This window comes from Grampus griseus (genome assembly GCF_964374135.1).
Source record: "Grampus griseus genome assembly, chromosome: 6".
NCBI lineage: Eukaryota > Metazoa > Chordata > Mammalia > Artiodactyla > Delphinidae > Grampus > Grampus griseus.
In genome coordinates, this window is record NC_139000.1 from 65,887,588 (window position 1) to 65,902,303 (window position 14,716).

The 14,716-nt window shown below is 32.2% G+C and overlaps 1 protein-coding gene across 4 annotated transcripts in view; it reads left to right on the top strand.

Moving 5' to 3' along the window:
* CNTLN (centlein) overlaps nt 1-14,716 on the top strand; it is a gene marked incomplete at its 5' end in the record, with an annotated part of 329,914 nt that overhangs the window by 177,650 nt on the left and 137,548 nt on the right. For 3 of the 4 annotated variants that reach the window (XM_082656525.1, XM_082656528.1, XM_082656527.1), the window contains 4 exons: nt 3,205-3,381; nt 5,182-5,307; nt 11,015-11,136; nt 12,501-12,620. In XM_082656525.1, coding sequence (XP_082512651.1) covers nt 3,205-3,381; nt 5,182-5,307; nt 11,015-11,136; nt 12,501-12,620 — 545 coding nt within the window. The remainder of the gene's footprint in view (nt 1-3,204; nt 3,382-5,181; nt 5,308-11,014; nt 11,137-12,500; nt 12,621-14,716) is intronic. The other variant, XM_082656526.1, reaches the window with a different exon arrangement.

A 14,716-nucleotide genomic window follows, 5' to 3' on the forward strand; every position in this document is an offset into this window, starting at 1 on the left:
AGTAGAGGGCCATCCTATCAAAACAATATACCTAAATAGTACTCCACAACACTGTCAATGTCATCAAAAATAAGAAAAGTCTGATAAACTGTCCCAGCCAAGAGTTGCTGACATGACAACTAAATGTAGTGTGGTATCATGGATGGGATCTGGGGACAGAAAAGAACATTAGGTAAAAACTATGGAAAGTTGAATAAACTAGGGACTTCAGTAAAAATAGTGTATGAAAATTGGTTCATTAATTTTAACAAATGTACCATATTAATTTTAGTTGTTAATAATAGGGGAAACTGGGTGGGTGGGGATGGCAGGTGTAGGAGAAGTCTCTATAGTATCTGCTCAGTTTTTCTGTAAATGTAAAGCTGTTATAAAAAATAAAGCTAGTAATAAAAAAGAAGTTAAACGTCAGAATTAAAATGGTTTTCCTTTTCTCTTTAAAGTATGGGAACTATATCCCAAACTTATCGTTAGTGAATTCTGAGAGATGATATGATAGAGGCTTTCATTTGTATTTCCCCATCTGTACTGAAATTTTTATACTGAACTTTTTATCCGTTTTATTTGCAGAAAAAATTACATTTTAAAAACTATTTAGTGACATGTTCATTGTAAAAAAATTAAGGAAATTCAGATATGTATGAAGAAAATTCACATATAATACCTCCATTCAGAAATAATGCTGTAAGTTCAGGGTTTGGTGAAATTTATGTCTATACAGTATGCTGTATTCTTCTGTAACCTGTGCCTTCCTCACTTAACAGTTTATCATGGATATCTTTCTGTATCAACCCTCAGCATGATTAGAACAAAGTCCAAGGCTTGGTACATTATGTTCTTTGATTCATATTTCAAAATTTCCCTAGGAAATTTGTAGCAGTCTATACTCCCACCACCATGTTCTCAAGATACAAGAGTCATAAACTGAGTCTGGCCAATATTGTAAAATTAGATTTCTCTTAGAAATTTGAATTCCTCCATTCTTTTGAAAAATCAGTAGATCTGGCAGTAGTGGGCCACATTCCTCTGTGAAAACAGCTGGCTGGAGCTGAATAGCTACTACCACAAATACCCTCTTTATTCCCTCAAAATGAGGGTGACTGCGATTTGATGTTTCATTTTACTTATACTTTTAAAAGTGGTTATATTAAGAGAAATGTGAAATACTTCATGTGCATGTATCTCTAGCAAAAGTGATAAAAGACGAGAGAGAGAGAGAGAGAAAGAAGACTCCATTTTTGAAAAACTGAGAGAGTGCATAGGTTTCCTTGTGGAAGTAAAGTATATATGTATATGTTCAATATATATACAAAGTGTCTCTGTCGAATGAATTTTAAAGCTATAATTTAAACATAACTCATTTTACTTATTTATTTACATTATGGCTCCTATGTGAGCTGGAGTTAATCACTACTTAAATAGTATTTTAATTTTGAAGTTCTGTTATTGTTTACTGACGAATTTTAAAGGAATTCTGCCTAAATAAGAAATCTTTTATTATTATAGTAGCAGTGTCCACTGTTGGAGGCTTTTTAATATCTTCATAAATATTTTAATGATTTAGAATTGCAGCTTCTTGACCAAATATTCATGTTTTTATATTCTTATCTGTTGCATTATAACCCAATGATGACTTGGAAAACTCGTTTATTAAAGAGCAGAGGATTGCTTATTGGATATACCAATAAGCTAAAATTATGTTTTTCCGTTTTTTTTCTAAATTTTTGTTTGATTTTGAACAATTTATTTAAAATTTCTTTGGTAAATGATGTGATATTAATATATTAATTGTAATTTTATTTAACAAAACCAGAACAAGAATAGGTAGCCTTTGTAAATTGCTCAGATTGGCAGCCCAAAGGAAAAATTTATAAGCATCATAAATCTGTTTACAAAAAAGGAGGAAAGAATAAATAAAAGCCATACAGTGGTTAAAGGAGGAGAAAAGAATAGGTCAGACTCCTTTAGAGTTTGGAAGAAAAGTGCTTAAGGTATTTTAATTTGATGTTCAATGCAAGCTAATAGAGTCAGTATTTAATATTGTAAGTTTGGTAACAGTACAATATAAACAACATTCTGAGGAAAATATTTAGTGTTGTGATAGAATAAAGATTGGGAAACAAATCAGGTGACTTATATATGAGGAAAGTGTAATAGTATGATGATAGTATACTGTAATAGTATGATGATAGTATAATGAGATGATCCTTCTCTTTATAGAAATTACAGGTTAGGATTAGTAAAAATTTGCCTATCCCCTAAAAAAAGAAAAAAGTAGTCAAAACCAAGAAAAGGTAATATTTCTCATTGTTAGTTCAGAAGAGTTAAACATACATATTTTTCTTATAATCCTTAGGAATATCATTTAGGAAGGATGGGGCTCTCCACATTTTAAATGAAACTATTTTCAGGGCTACTGGATCCATGTTGATAATATTAGAATCATAAGATCTGACTTTTCTTTCCTGGAAATCAACAAAAACTTGGTTTCACTATGATCTAGTGTTTTTGTTTTTTGTAAATGGAGTGGTTAATTTGAAATAGTATATATGCATGGATTTTAATGGTCTCAAGTATATTCAGTTAAGATGGTGGTACAATTTTGTTGAATGCTAGTTTTCATGAATGCTAGTTTTAGGTTTCTTACAAACTTAATTTTCCTGTGATTTCTGTTGTTAAAATGTGGTGCTTACCATTAACAGTTTATCTGGCATGGGAATAAATTTCAAAGGAGAATACTGTGAACTCTGCTGACTTTAAAAAGTATCAGAGTTCTTTGAGTTATCACTAAATTATAATACATTAAAAGCTAATTAGACGTATAGTGCTGTTGGTTTCCTTTTCTCAGGTTTATATTCAGTGGTATTGCATTAAGCATTTACTGAGGAAATACCTATGTGTATAATCATTAATTTGAAATAATTTTATAGATGAGTTGTGTATATCATGCACAACTTTAAATTTTTTCTCCTGAAAATCTGTATGACAGTATTACTTATGAAAATATTTACACAGACTCTTGGTTATTTTATTGAAAATGCCATTCTATAAGGATGATAGAAGCTTAGCTAATTCAGGTTTACGGTTTATTTTTGAAATGAAATGTTCTTTCTTGGAATACTTATGATTTATATAATGTAGTAACATATATAAATATTTGCATGAATGTGTAAATAATGTAAGACACAAACATACTTTTTAAAATAGGTTTCTCAGCAGCCATCTTTATCGAGCTTAGAAACCTTAATGGTCTCACAGAAGTCTGAAATTGAGTATTTACAGGAGAAACTGAAAATAGCAAATGAAAAACTATCAGAGAACAGATCTACCAACAAGGGTTCCTCAGAGAAGAGCATCTTGACAAGTACTGAAAGGAAACATAAGGTAGGGGCATTTGTCATTTTGTGAATTTGTCAGGATGAGGTTGGCAAGGCAAGTGATGAAGTTAAAAAACAAACAGCAGCATTTACTTCTCTGCTTATATTTCTGGAAGCTTTTAAAAAATATTCTGTGTCAAATGTTTTATAAAATCATGGCTGGGAGTAGCAAGTTTTCCCTTTTTGAACTGAATAATATGTTCCTTATTTAATTAATTAAATATATTAGTAATGATATACCTCTTTTGCAGTAAATTAACATTCTTATATTAAAAAGTTTTGATAAGTATCCCTCATCTATCTAATCTATAGATAAATTAAGTAGAAATTTAATGTGGTATTAGTCCTTAATTCAATTTTCTAATTTTAATTAGAAGAAAAATATATCTTAATGTTTCTATTTCATTGAGCTGTCATATTTAAAATACTGCCCATGTGGAATATAAACTATAAAATGGAATTTAACATTAATATGTGCAGTTACATATTTTCAGATTTAAAGGTGTAACAGTGGAGAATAATAAGCAAATTTTTTGTGGCATGATTCTTATTTATTAATGTCTCAGCTTTTCCTTTTTGTGGTATTTATTGCATATTCTTATTATATTGCAAAAGATTCTATGAACATTAATATAAACATTTCAGAATATCACATTGTAAATATATTATTTCTATATAAATTGAATTAAGCTTTTCCTAAAAGTAAGGAGTTTTAGAGGTATGTTTCTCACACTTGTTACTTCAGCAGTAGAAAATATTTTTAAAAGTAGAAAATCATGTTTTCAATTCTCATTCTTTTCATTTTTTTCCTATGGGTAGGACAAATGTCTTAATAAAGGAAGTATTTAAAATGAGACCTATGTTTCTGTGGCATTCTTATTTACTCCCCCTAATATTATTAGTAATTTTCAGAACTAGCTTTATTTATGTATGTATGTATGTATTTAAACATAACTCCGTTATATGTTTCTTGCCATTTTGGAGTAGTTTCACAGCATTGAGCTTTATTTAAATGAAAGAAAATACTCCTAAAATTGAGAGACCTTATAGGGCCTAATTTGGTTGTGTGCTGTATTGTTGAGCTTTAAAAATGTACTGCTTTGTTGTTTCATTGCGTTTAACAAAAGTCAAGCAAATGAGAGTGATATTTTGAAAGAATTTTCTTTCTTTTTCATAAGGACATGCAGTAAGTATGAACAATATGTTGCCCAGCTTAATAGTTGCTTTCACATATTCCTTCTCCAGATTGGTATATGAAGCTGTACATAATATAAACACACATTCTTGTCTCTAGTTAGCCACATTATAGTTAATGACCATATGGTCATTATGGTATAAGATCTACTGTCTGTTGTATTTATATTCCTCAAGCATATTGTTCCTTCAACTTCACAGTGTGTTAAACTATTTCAAAGGGAAAAAAATCCTTTCCCTCTTGTTTCTGGTTGTCCTATCAAGTGTAACCTTGGACCCTTATAGAGCAATTAGACCAGCCTCTATCCCCTCCTTTGTAATGAGGTTTCTTGCATTTCTGAGTCTATAACCCTTTAGTCTTCCCTAATGGGACATCATTATTCTGAAAGAAACAATGTAAATGTAAATGAATATTCTCATTAATGAGTCACAGAGAAACCTTTAGCGGTAGCACTGTGGTAATTCTGCTTGTTATTTCTCTGGTATTCCATGCAAGATTTTTTCTTTTTATAATTCATTATTAGTATTCAAAATTACTTGTTCTTTAATTTTGCATGTCTTTCATAATCCAGTGTTCCAACTAGTTCAACCATGTCCTTGTTTTATTCTCGAGGAACCACCTGTGAAACGCTCAAGGTCTTTGTCCCCAAAGAGCCCTTTCTTAGACTCAGAGGAGCTAAAGAAGCTGAGAAATGCTGAAAGAAAGATTGAAAACTTAGAGAAGGTACTACAGCTAAAGGTGAACATTAAATCCTTTCTTTAGTAATAACCTTGCATAGGTAAGGATATACCAAAGTAAACATTCATTTCACAAATTACTGCTTATCATTTATCTTTCCTGAATTTAATTACTTTTTTAAAAATGTGTAAATTGGTTAGTCTAGTTCTTAAGATTTCTGAGGATCATAAAGTAATAAAAAATTTTGCTACTTTAAAAACTAAATGTTTATTCACTACTTTAAAATTATTAGGGAATATTTTGACTCTGTATTGAGAATAAATTTCTTATAGTTTCTCAGAGACCAAAAAATACAACTACAGCAAATGGAAAGGGAAATTTCCTGTGGTTCTTTATATATGATAAACATACACAAAGAAACGTGAGTTAACAACTATGCTAACCTAGTTCAGGCCACTTAAAATTGTCCTTTACAGAAAAATTATACAAAGTGGCAAATAAATATGTATTATTTTCTCCATTTCAACTGAATTTGTCTCAGAATGCATGACATTTGAATCTGTTGTGTTCTTCCAGTCTTTAAGAAGCATATGCATTTATTGTTCTATCTTTAAGAGTTTATACTTTCCAACTCATACTTTGTGAATTATCTTTCTCAGAAGAAGTTGGTTATGTGTATTGAACCAATTTTATGTGACTATATTGAGGGCTTTAATTTTTTCTGTGAATTTAATATGGCTAAACTTGTCATTCTTCATTCACAACTACCAGAAGGCCAACACTATTTGAGATTTAGCCATTTAACTGAATCTCAAATAGCTTTATAATATTCTGTGACAAGCCCAATTTACCGATGATTAGAATCCAAATATTTAAAACTTAGGTTCTTTGTCAGATAGATTATTCTTAGGAGGAAAATGTTTTGTACTCTAGAGCAAAATATAGTTTAGAGATATAGTTAACCGTAAGCTACAATTGGAAGTGTTTTTCTGCCTTTTCACTAAACATTGTTTTAATTTATATTTATTCAGATTTAAACTATTAGTTCTAAACAAAGGAAAATTATCATCTATTGTTTCTCCCAAAAATAAAATGATCAGATGACCTCAGCTTGCTAACATTTAGCCTACTTGAAATTTATACACCTGTAGTTATTTGCTCATTCATTTGTTTACTCATTTGTAACTTATTGGCTAATGCAATTAGCCAAGCATTGTGCTAGTCACTTGTATAACAGGAGAAAAAAAATGATGCTGAGTAAATAGTTAGAATCTAGTGTATTGGTGTGAACGTGGAGGTACAAACAGGATATTATGGGCATGTTTAGGACACCATCATCCTTCTTTTGCATAATTCTTGAAATTTACATACCAAGGCTTCTACTTCTGTCCTCTATTAATCTGGGTTCTCTGGAGAAATAGAAACAATAAGATATAATCCTTTAGTCTTCCCTAATGAGATATCATTATTCTGAAATACATGTGTGTGTGTGTGTGTGTGTGTGTGTGTGTGTGTGTGTGTGTGTGTTTATAGAGAGAGAGAGAGAGAGAGAGGGAGAGAGAGATTGATTGATTGATTTACTCTAAGGAGAATTGGCTTATATGATCACATGATTATGGAGTCTGAGATGTCCAAGATCTGTAGTCGTCAAATTGGAGATCCAGGAGAGCTAATGGTATAGTTCCAGCCTGAGTCCAAAGGCCTGAGAACCAGGAGAGCTAATGATGTAAGTTCCAGTCCCAGTCTGAGTCTGAAAGCAGGAGACCAGTGTCCCAGCTCAAAGACAGTCAGGCAGAAAGAATTCTTTCTTACTCAGCCTTTTATTCTGTTCAGGCCTTCAGTGGATTGGATGAAGCCCATCAGATTGGGGAGGGCAATCTGCTTTATTTAGTGTATTGATTCAAATGTTAATTTCATACAGAAACACCCTCACAGATACACCCAGGAACAGCCATTAACCAAATACCTGGGCAGTCAAATTAACATAAAAAATTAACCATCACATATCCCATTCAGTAGTAGAGCAACTCCACTCATTTGCCCCCAAAAGTCTGTGAGTCTTTTTTAGTTCCTTGTTTTTGGCAGGAAGGAGTAGAGCAATTCAGACATTTTTAGATCTATTCTCTTCCACTTCTTAAATTTCTTGTTTCAGAGAGTCTCAGAAACATTATACTAATTTATTTCCTCATTCCTTTTTTCTAATAACTGCTCTCTTGGATGAGGCCTCAAGTTTATTTTTAGAGTAAAATTATTTTTCACACAATTTCTTTTTCATTTATATTTTTTCTGTATTCTTTCAAGTTAATTGATGATAATTGTGAATTTCAAATGATTGTTTTCTTTCACAGATTTGCAAGATAAAGGAAAAATGGGAGCAAATTTTTTTCTTTGCATTTTATCATTTGGTAGGAAAGGATTTCTTATTTTAAAGGAGCAAAATAGCTGAATGAAAAAGGCACTATAATCAGTAGCATTTAACAAAAGGAATGGGTAAACAAAGCATGTATATTAAAGCAACTCCAAGGAGAGTAGTTGGGCCCAGGGCATTTTTAAATTTACAACCTGACTTTAGTAAATGTAACTCATATATAGTGAAGACAGAAGACCTGTTTCTATCTTCTTGATTATTAGGCTATAGTATTAATGCTATTGCTATTACTCAAGCACATGTGAGTATAAGGTAAGATAGGAATTAGTGGTGTGTTTGTGTTAGTTTCCTAGGGCTGCTGTGACAAACTACCATAAACTGACTAGCTTTAAAAGAACAGAAATGTATTGTCTCAAAGTTCTGGATGCTAGAAAAGTCCAAAATCAAGGTGTCAACAGGGTTAGATCCTTCTGAAGTCTGTGTGGGAAAATCTGTTCCATTCATCTCTCCTAGCTACTGGTAGTCTCAGGTGTTCCCTGGCTTATAGATGGCCTTCTCCTTGTGTCTTCACATCACCTTCCCTCTATTCAAGCCTCTCTCTGTATCTAAATTTCTCCTTTTTATGAAGACCAAACATATTGGATTAGGACCCACCCTATCTCATTTTAACTTGTTTATCTCTATAAAGATCCTGTCTCCAAACAAAGTCACATTCTGAGATAATGGGGTTAGCACTCCAACATATCTTTTAGGGAGAGATTCATTTCAACACATAACAGTGTCTTATGGTTTTTAAAATACATTGGGATCATGGAGCTCCTTTTGAAGACCATTCCCCACTAATACACGTTGAATTTTTGTCATGGTCTTTCCCATGTTGGTATTCTTTTGAATACTGCTCTTCAAGAACCTAATGGGAACATGGCAGACAAAATGTTCCTTGCTTAAATATGTGAGCAATGGATTAACGTTTTTCTATTTTTGTGATCCTTTAACATACCAATGTGCATTGTGAATCTATAGGAAGGTAGAGATACATTATTTATCAGATTTACTTGATTATACCTATTAAGATTTCCCAAAAGACTGTTGCTCCATGGAAGATACTGTTGGAAACACTAAACTAAAGACAAAAGGCATGATCATGGCATGGTAGGTAGCTTTAGGGTCCCAAGTTGATCACCAAGGTGGATTGAAGGGAGGGAGGGAGGAACAAAGAAATTTCAGGAGCCTATGGTACATATGTACATAAATTTTGATACATTGACATGCTCTTCATGCATATTATTCTAATACTATATATTATAATAAAATATAATTGTATAAACATTAACATATGGTCTTACTAAGCTCTCTTCTGTGGCTAGTTGTACCTGTTTTCAAGATGGGCAACCAATGTTGTAGAGTCAATAGTAATAGAAGAGATGAAAGTTCTTATTATAAAAATCTCACCCAATTCCAAATCCTGAATTCATGGGTGTAGTGAATTATAAAATTTAATTTGGAAACAGTGCATCAGAGCTTTATGAAATTCTTACTATCCTTGCGATTACTAGTGCCATGAATCTCTGCTTTACTGACTTTCAATTGACTTTTCAACTGACTTTTTAATTCATGAAGTTTATACATTCTGCTGAAATTAGACATCCATGGAATCCTTGGTATTCTATAAATGTTTTTTTCTTAACTTAAGAAACCTTGCTATCATACTCTGAAGATTGAGCCACTGTTTTATTAATAGTGTACATGTTCTTAGTTTGCTTTATGACTGTCAAGAAACCTTTGAGCAAACGATGATTTGATCAAGAATCATTTCTGTTCTTATCAACTCAGAAGTAGAATTACAAACATCATTGAGAAAAGTCAGTTGATGCAACTTTACTATTTTCTAATATTTTAGTCATTGAGACTTGTTTGTACGCAGAAGTTAGAGCCTCTAGTTTAGCTAGTTTAATTACAAAATACATAGAAGTTACTCTGTAAATATTTTATTGAATGATCTAATAAATCGACCTAGTTCCGTGACTGTCCATGGGATATTTTTGGCTTGCTGACTCTAGAATGCAGGCTTAGTAGTTGTGGCGCATGGGCTTAGTTGCTCCGCAGCATGTGGGATCTTCCCGGACCAGGGGTCGAACCCATGTCTCCTGCATTGGCAGGCAGATTCGTAACCACTGTGCCACCAGGAAAGTCCATAAATAGCTTCATTTTGAAGATGGAGAAATTGAGACACGTTGAATTTAAGCAGCTATGTCAAGGTAAAATTTAGTAAGTTTGAGCAGCAGGAGTTGAACTTTTATCAGCACTTAACACCCTGCATATAATAGGTTATTAATATATGGTTCTCCAGTTGAAACAAACAAAATTGAATTCTGTATCCTGAATTTTTAACCATAGTATTAAACCATGCTACTTTTTATCAAGTAATTATGCAGTGGCTGTGATTTATATCTTCTAAAACTCTTTAGAATAACATTTATTCTAGTTTCCCCGTCAGTGATGCCGTTTTCATGCTTTTTCATCAAGCACTTCCATTTCCATATGGCATACATACCACTCGGTACACACAGGGCTCAAATACGTCCTAATAACTACTTAAGAGAATTATTGAAGTTTTCCTACTAGATATATATTCAAAGTATAATGGCAACATATAAATACTGTTGAGACAGGTAAAATTGCAGTAAAATAATGCAGACTCTATAAGGTATTAACTCACTGTTGGGATGAGAGACAGATAGTCAATGAAACAGTACATTTGCCTTCTAAATGATAAGGGCATCACTGTTAATACTTGGGAAGAGGACAGAGTAAAAAGCTCACTTTTGCTTTGAGCCTCTATTGGGCAAGCACAGTGCCAGGGGCTTTACCTATATGTTAGTTTATTTAGTTTAATTGTCATAATATAGATTTCTGTGTTCTTTTCCATATTCTATAGTAAAAGAAATTGAATTAATTTAAATAGTGTTCTTAAGATTATGGTCTTACTATGATTAGTGTCCTTACACTAATTATATGTGCACTTATAACTAACAAAATAGTGATGCATTATGTGTGGACAAATCCTGGAAAACAAAATTTAATATGTAAGATTGGTTCATAAATACATGTATATATACTAATTATCAAAAGGGAAAGGAATGAAACGAATTTGATGCCAAAATTTTGAGATTACTTAAGTGATTTTTTAAAATGCCATGAGTGCCTCAAATTTATCAAGCAAACCTGTTCTGTGACTTTAGGAATTCTTTTTCTTCTGCTTAAGTAAGTATTACAAATTAATTCATATTTACATACTATTTTCTTTCAAATTTCATACTTAGATTGGTAGCCTTTTATTTGTAACATTATACTAATACTTTGTTCAGACTTGTATACTTGCTTTTTTGTGTTTTACAGAGCCAAGAAAATGATGAGCTAAGAGATGCCCATGAAAAACACAAGGAAAGGCTACAGATGTTACAGACCAACTACAGAGCAGTAAAAGAGCAATTAAAACAGTGGGAAGAAGGCAGTGGCATGTGAGTTACATAGCTCATAAAGCCATTTCCCTAAATATTAAATGGAACTGAGTAGCATCATATAGGTGATTTAATGGCTTTTGTTTGATTTTAAAGAAATTATTTGGTAGTCAGATCTTTATTGAGGATTCTAAAATAGAGAATATAATAAGTGAAAATAGAAATAGCAATAACTATAGATTTTCCTATCATTTGCAGAAATAATTAGCATAGGTGATTATGAATGATTGTATATATTTTTAATATATATAGAGTAACTTAAAAGTATATAACAAAACAAAAATAGTTCAAATCCATATGATTGAAAAACTACTTTAAATAAATAAATAAAATACTGGTGTTACAATATATATAACTCAAAAAGTATATAAGTTTTATTTGAAAGACATGAGAAATAGGAAATTCACATATATAGTTAACTATCTTAAAACTACTTCAACCTGATATGCAATCTGAAAATCTTTTCTATCCATCAGTTTGTTCTGCAGCTTATCTGAATGAATTGGCAGTCTCAGTTCAATTGCTCTGAACAGGTGTTCAGATCTTTGTTAGTCGTAAATGGCTCCCCTGTTAACAGTATCAACAGAGGGCAAAGGACTGAATGAGTACAGAAAATCTACTACCCTCTTATCTTTTGAGATGGATCCTTTAGGGCAATGTTGATGATACACATTGGTCTGTTCTACAGAGAAATAGTTTCTAAATTAGCCAGTACTGCACTTTTACAAAAGAAAATGAACAGTTTGTTTTAGGTACAGAAAATGAAAACGTAAAGGGCATTTGGCATGTTTTATAGGTAATTGTCACATCTGATTTTTCCTTTGAAGAACAGAAAGTGTTTCATATTGCTTTTCAGTAAAGCAATGATAAATCTATTTGTCCTGGATTTAGCCTCTGCTTACCTCACTTTTTAGTAGTCACTGGAAGTTTGAAGACTACTTGCTAACTATCTGATATTCTGATATTCACTGATAACTGCTTGTTTTAAGGTAGAGCACATAAACCACATTCAGATTGGTTGACAGCAAATTCTAGATGTGTTGATTGCTTATAGTCCTTTTTTGAAACTGTGACATTTCTGCAATGTATGTTTTATTACTAGTAGAATGAATGAGAGAAATAGACCTGAGAATATCATGTGTTTGCTTAAAAGTTTGCTTTCCATAGCAGCAGTTTAGCTTTTTAGGAAATCATGATCTAGGATTTTAATTTCTACATACTTAGGTTTTAGGAAATTCATTGCATAGTGAACTTGATTTAGAAATTTGGTCAATAGATATTTTTAAATTTTATGGAATGTATAAATGAATTTTTATTACACTTTGAACATGTTAAGTAAGAAAGCAATTTCATTTTAAAAATAGGATGGAAATCAGGAAAATAAAGAGAGCAGATCCCCAAAAACTTCGACAAGAAGATTCTGATGCTGTATGGAATGAACTGGCCTATTTCAAAAGGGAGAACCAGGAGCTAATGATTCAAAAGTGAGTTTCTTTTTGTAACAATGTCTACTTAGATAAACATTTGAGAGAAATTCTTTGTGTCTGAAAGGCCACGAGAGAAATTCCTTATAAAACTTGGAAAATGAAATAATCTGGTTTGCCTGTAAAAGTGAGAAAAAAAGATTAGCTTTTAAAATATATATATGTATAATGCAATAACAAGTTGCACATTTGCTAGCTCTAGCTGAAACTGTATAATATGATCTAGGGATTGTGTTAATTAATGTGGCTCTCATCTGTTGGAGGTGTCGCTCTTCATTAGCCTGTATTTTAGACACTGCCGTGCTTCATTTTTGGAATGAGGTGGAGAGGGGATAACCTAGCCAGGCATCCTTGTTTGATCTCCTAGATACATACGCAATGCAGAATGCCTGAGCTCTCTTGGTTCCCTGCCCTGTCCTGCTAATCCCAGCTGAGCTCATTATGGTGTAGCCTTGCTGCTACTCTTGGAGCTAGAGCTGTCCAAGCTAATTACTGGTAGCAGCAGAACTGCCTGTTAAAGGTCTGGTATGGATCTGCTAACATGGTCCTTGGCGGTGACCTGCAAAAGACACGAGGGAATTGCTTTCTTTATTGCTGTGCACTGCCTGTCCTTTGGGCTTAATGCTGATCCCTCCACATAGGTCTTTTAGCTGCCCTAAGTATAAAACTTGATGAAGGATACTCATATTTTAGAAAACATACAGCTTGCTTCCTTGATCTTATAATTCACAAGGTATTATATTCAGCTTGGCAAAGAAAGGACACTTTTTTTTTTTTAACAGAAAGGAGTTAGACCAGCACAATTAGCCTCTTGCTACTTAACTATTTCTTCATTTAGAGTTAAATTTTTTACACTCAGACCATGGAATTTTTTTGAAGGCTGGATATCTTTTAGATTACTAGAATTTAGTATCATGTGGCATAATGTGATTAAATATTATTGAATTTTCATAGCTGTAAATTAGAATCTTATTTTGCATACTATATAATAACACATGTAGCTTTAGATTACCACCTTTTCCATGCAATGCTAAACTTTTGAAGAAATGATCATATCAGTATACATTTAAATGTATACTTCCAATTACCTCAAAGTATACTACGTTCTATTAGTATTAAATGTTTGATGCTGATAATAAAGTTTCTTATCTTGAAAATTTTTGTAGATTTTATAGATTTGTCCCAAATATATTCCCTGATAATTTTAGATAACTTTGTTGAGATATAATTCACAAGCCATGTAATTCACCATATAAAGTGAAGAAGTCAGTGGTTTTTAGAATATTCGAAGAGTTGTGCACCCATCATCACAATAAATTTTAGAACAATTTCATTACCTACTCCCCCAAAAAAGCCCCACACAGTTTATCTGTTACCTCCATTAATTCTTCCACTGCTCTCCACCCCTTAGCTAACCACTAATCTGCTTTCTGTGGGTATAGATTTACCTATTCTGGACATTTCATATAAATGGAGTCATATAATATGTGGTTCTTTGTGACTAGCTTCTTTCACTTAACATAATATTTTCATAGGGTTTATCTGTGGTGTAGCATGTATTTGTACTTTCTCTGATAATCTTTAGTGATCTTTTTGTCTCCAAATACAAAAGTTAATTTTGGACGAAATAGGTGCGAAACCTAATTAACTAGTTGCAAGATCTAATCTATTCAAAAAAAATTCAAGCAGAGGTTAGTTGTAAGTGGTGTTTATTTGAGGTTTATTTTGCTCATTAATGAAATAGAACTAAAGAAAAAATAATAAAGCCTTTTTAAGGAAGTTCGGGAACGGTTAGAACCCTGGTCTGTTCACCCAGCAGTATGCGTATGTTACAAGTAGCTCTGTAAATTAGATGCTAAGAGTCATTAAAAGTGTGGATTTTTTTCCCCCTGAAATTCATTTAAATTTATTAATGTGATAGCCATTTGAAAAATATTTATTTTTCATATCAGTTTTAATTTATTAAATAATAGTGAAGTTTGAGGTGATAACCTTGAAGAGTGCTAAATAATTGATATAAACTTTAAGTCATATAATAATGTTTTGGGGGGTGGATTATTTTATGAAACATTTATTCAGTTAAGAAATGTGTTTGA